The following is a 3,443-nucleotide window of genomic DNA, read 5'->3' as shown; positions in this document are numbered from 1 at the left end:
ATGACCAGTTTGAAAGAAATGAAAAGTTCTTCGTTCAAGAAGCTCAACCCGGTCTATTATTATTGTTATTATTATTATTATTATTGTTATTGTTATTATTATTATTAATTATTATTGTTATTGTTATTATTATTATTAATTATTATTGTTATTGTTATTATTATTATTATTATTAATATTATTATTAAATCATGTTTTATGTTTTTATGAGCATTGGAAACGTCGTAAAAAAATTTTTTTATTATAAATAATCAAATTTTTAAAATAACTTGCATGCGTTAATTATTGTAACCAATTAAACGTTTTTAAATATAAATATGGATAATTGTTATTATTATTATTATTGTTATCAGCAGTTTTATAGCGCTTTTTTTCAAATTTATATATTTATTAAACATTTACTTTTAATTATTTCAGTCTCCGGAAAATCCCACCAACCAGCCTGAAAAACCCAGTGAACTTGAGGGATCCATAAACTCGGAATGGTATGTCAATTCTGATTGGGCCCGGAATGATGAAGGCCCAACAAACGCGGAAGTCTCTAGAGCTAGAAAGCCCACCAACAACTATGAAGAACGAACTCCTGGCAGCTGTCACAACAAATTTAAAATCCAAAATGGAGCCAAAAATCATGGAGAGAGAGCCAAACTTATCGATAAATTTTCAGACAAAATGACTAGACAGTACCTAAGGGTTGTCATTGTCTTTGCTAGCTTCTTCTTTGTGTCTGTACTTGTGGATTTCGCTTCGTATAACCTGTGGAGAATTAATTTTGTGAACTTTTGTAATCTTTTTCCAGGTGCATGGGCATCAATATCTATCTACGTTTACTGCTTCCCAATTGCAGGTAGGATTAAGAATATTTTGATTCAGACGATTTGTCTTGCATTCCTGGTCACTGCCTCTCTCCAAGTTGAGTTGCCGTTTTTTGCCAGTTTGACTGAGTTTGGCTTGAAGTTGATTGAGGTCGGCTGTCAGATGCTCGTTAAGTTTCTGCTGTTTGCATGCATTGAAAATTATCTTACTATGTACTGTAGGTTTGATTTTGTTAGGGTCTGATGGTCTTGGTGAGAGAGTGAGAAAAAGAGAGAGAGAAAGAGAGAGAGAGAGAAAGAATTAGAGATTAGAGAGAGGTTGCAAGGGAGAAAGAAATTTTTACGTTAATTTTCCAACCATCATATGAATTTTGTAACAATTAACTTTAAAATTAATTCAATGAAACATCTAACTAGAGCAATTTTTCTCGAAAATCATATTTCTTTTTCTAAATAAAAATTTTGTTTTGTCAACAAAATAAATTACAAATCTGTATGAGTGTGTGAGTGTGTGCGTGCGTGTGTATGTGTGTGCGTGAGTGTGTGCGTGTATGTGTGTGAGTGTGTGTGTGTGTGTGCGTGTGCAATTATAATCTGAGAATAATTGTGTGAAGCTCATGCAACTAGGTGACTATAAACAACAATAATAATAATAACAACAACGGCAACAATAATAATAATAAACTTGTGCCATAACAGTAACCGCAAGATCATTATCATAACTATTGAACGATTGATCGAATGAGTAAAAAATGAATAAAAAGACTATTACTAATGAATTGAAAACAAGAGTGAAATGTTTAAGGGTAATTCACATATATAATAATAATAATAATAATAATAATAATAATAATAATAATAATAATAATAATAATAAACATCTAGAATCTACTGATATTGAAAGAAATCGATATTTTCAATAATACTTTTATTGGTTTTTTTTTTCTTGCAATTGTTAATATATCTGCTAATAAATCTTTCTCTTTCTCTCTCTCTGTCTTTCTCTCTCTCTCTCTTACACTTTTATAGTTTGTTTTTTAACTTAATAGTTTCTTTATCTCTCTCTATCTCTTTCTTTCTCTCTCTCTTTCTCTCCCTCTCTCTCTTTTAACGTTTTGTATTTCATCTTATAGCTTATTCTTTGTTAATTTTCTTTATTATTTATTTTCACTTTATCTCTCTCTCTCTCTCTCTCTCTCTCTCTCTCTCTCTCTCTCTCTCTTTCTCTCTCTCTCTCTTTTTCTCTCTTTCCATCTTTCTACATCTTTCGTTTTCTCTATTTCCTCTTTCCTTCTTACATTCATTGGTGGCTAGTAAAAGTGTGCGGATTGATTGATGGGTAGATATTTTATCATTGAATATTCCCCTGCCTCCTCTTACCTCAATTTGCCTGATCTCTCTTCTGGGAGTTATACAAAATACAATACCTTTGTATGGTATTTTTTGTATTTTTTTATTCGTTCATTTTGTTTGTTTCGGTTTTTTTACTTAGAGTTGCGTGTATGTGTGTGTGTGTGTGTGCGTGCGTGTGTGCGTGTTTGTTATTGGTCAGTTTTTTGCATGTGTGTTGTTTTTATTGTATTTGTTCGCCATTCATTCATTCATTCATTCATTCATTCATTCATTCATTCATTCATTCATTCATTCATTCATTCATTCATTCATTCATTCATTCATTCATTCATTCATTCATTCATTCATTCATTCATTCATTCATTCATTCATTCATTAATTCATTCATTCATTCATTCATTCATTCATTCATTCGTTCATTCATTCATTCATTCATTCATTCGTTCATTCATTCAATCATTCATTCATTCATTCATTCATTCATTCGTTCATTCATTCAATCATTCATTCATTCATTCATTCCTTCATGCGTTCATTCAATCATTCATTCCTTCATTCATCAAACGCTAGGAGAGAAAATTCAATGTCTTATTCTCGCAAACAATCATCATCATCATCGTCGTCGTCGTCGTCACCACCATCTACTTTTCCTTCATCATCATCATCATCATCGAAATCATGATAATGATTATCATTACCATTGTCGTTATGAAATTTACCATCATCATCATCCTCATCATCATCATCATCAGCAGCAGCAGCAGCAGCGGTCTGGCGAATTAAATTTTCTTTCAACGTTCTAGATAATAACGACGATGAAAATGACGTCACCGTGTTGTCACGATCATTACCATCATCAACAGCGCTGTCATCATCATCATCAACATCAGCATCAGCACCGAGATCATCTTGGCCGTATGTTACATCCGGTCTTTGATTCTTGTTGTTACAAATCGTAGTTTTATTGTTGCTGTTGTTGTTGATGATGTTGTTGTTGTTGCTGTTTATACTCTCGTTAATTTGGCAGGGAGGCCAAATTTCTTGGGGCAATGTTTTTGGAGGATGTGCTGTTGTTGATGTTACTAATGTTGTTGTTACTGTCGTTGTTGCTGCCGGTGTTAGTAATGTTGTTGTTGATGTTGTTGTAGATATTTTTGATGTTGATGTTGTTGTTGTTTTCAATGCCTGTACATCTTTTATTATAAGATCTGAAAAGTTTTTGGACGATTCCATTTTCTTAATGTCATTATTCTCCNGGGTTTTTGTCAACCGTTC

At 32.2% G+C, this 3,443-nt stretch overlaps 1 protein-coding gene across 1 annotated transcript; it reads left to right on the top strand.

Annotated features, from left to right (window-relative positions):
- Positions 1-1,059, top strand: HELRODRAFT_160032 (hypothetical protein; the record flags this gene model as incomplete). Its single annotated transcript, XM_009017054.1, has 2 exons — positions 1-51; positions 418-1,059. The coding sequence occupies 2 exons, from the start codon at positions 1-3 to the stop codon at positions 1,057-1,059; spliced, it is 693 nt and encodes a 230-aa protein (XP_009015302.1).
- Between the last annotated feature and the right edge of the window lie 2,384 nt (positions 1,060-3,443).

This window comes from Helobdella robusta (assembly GCF_000326865.2).
Source record: "Helobdella robusta unplaced genomic scaffold HELROscaffold_2, whole genome shotgun sequence".
NCBI classification, from domain to species: Eukaryota; Metazoa; Annelida; class Clitellata; order Rhynchobdellida; family Glossiphoniidae; genus Helobdella; species Helobdella robusta.
Note: the sequence above shows the minus strand (reverse complement) of the source record. Positions and strands in the feature narration are given on the sequence as shown.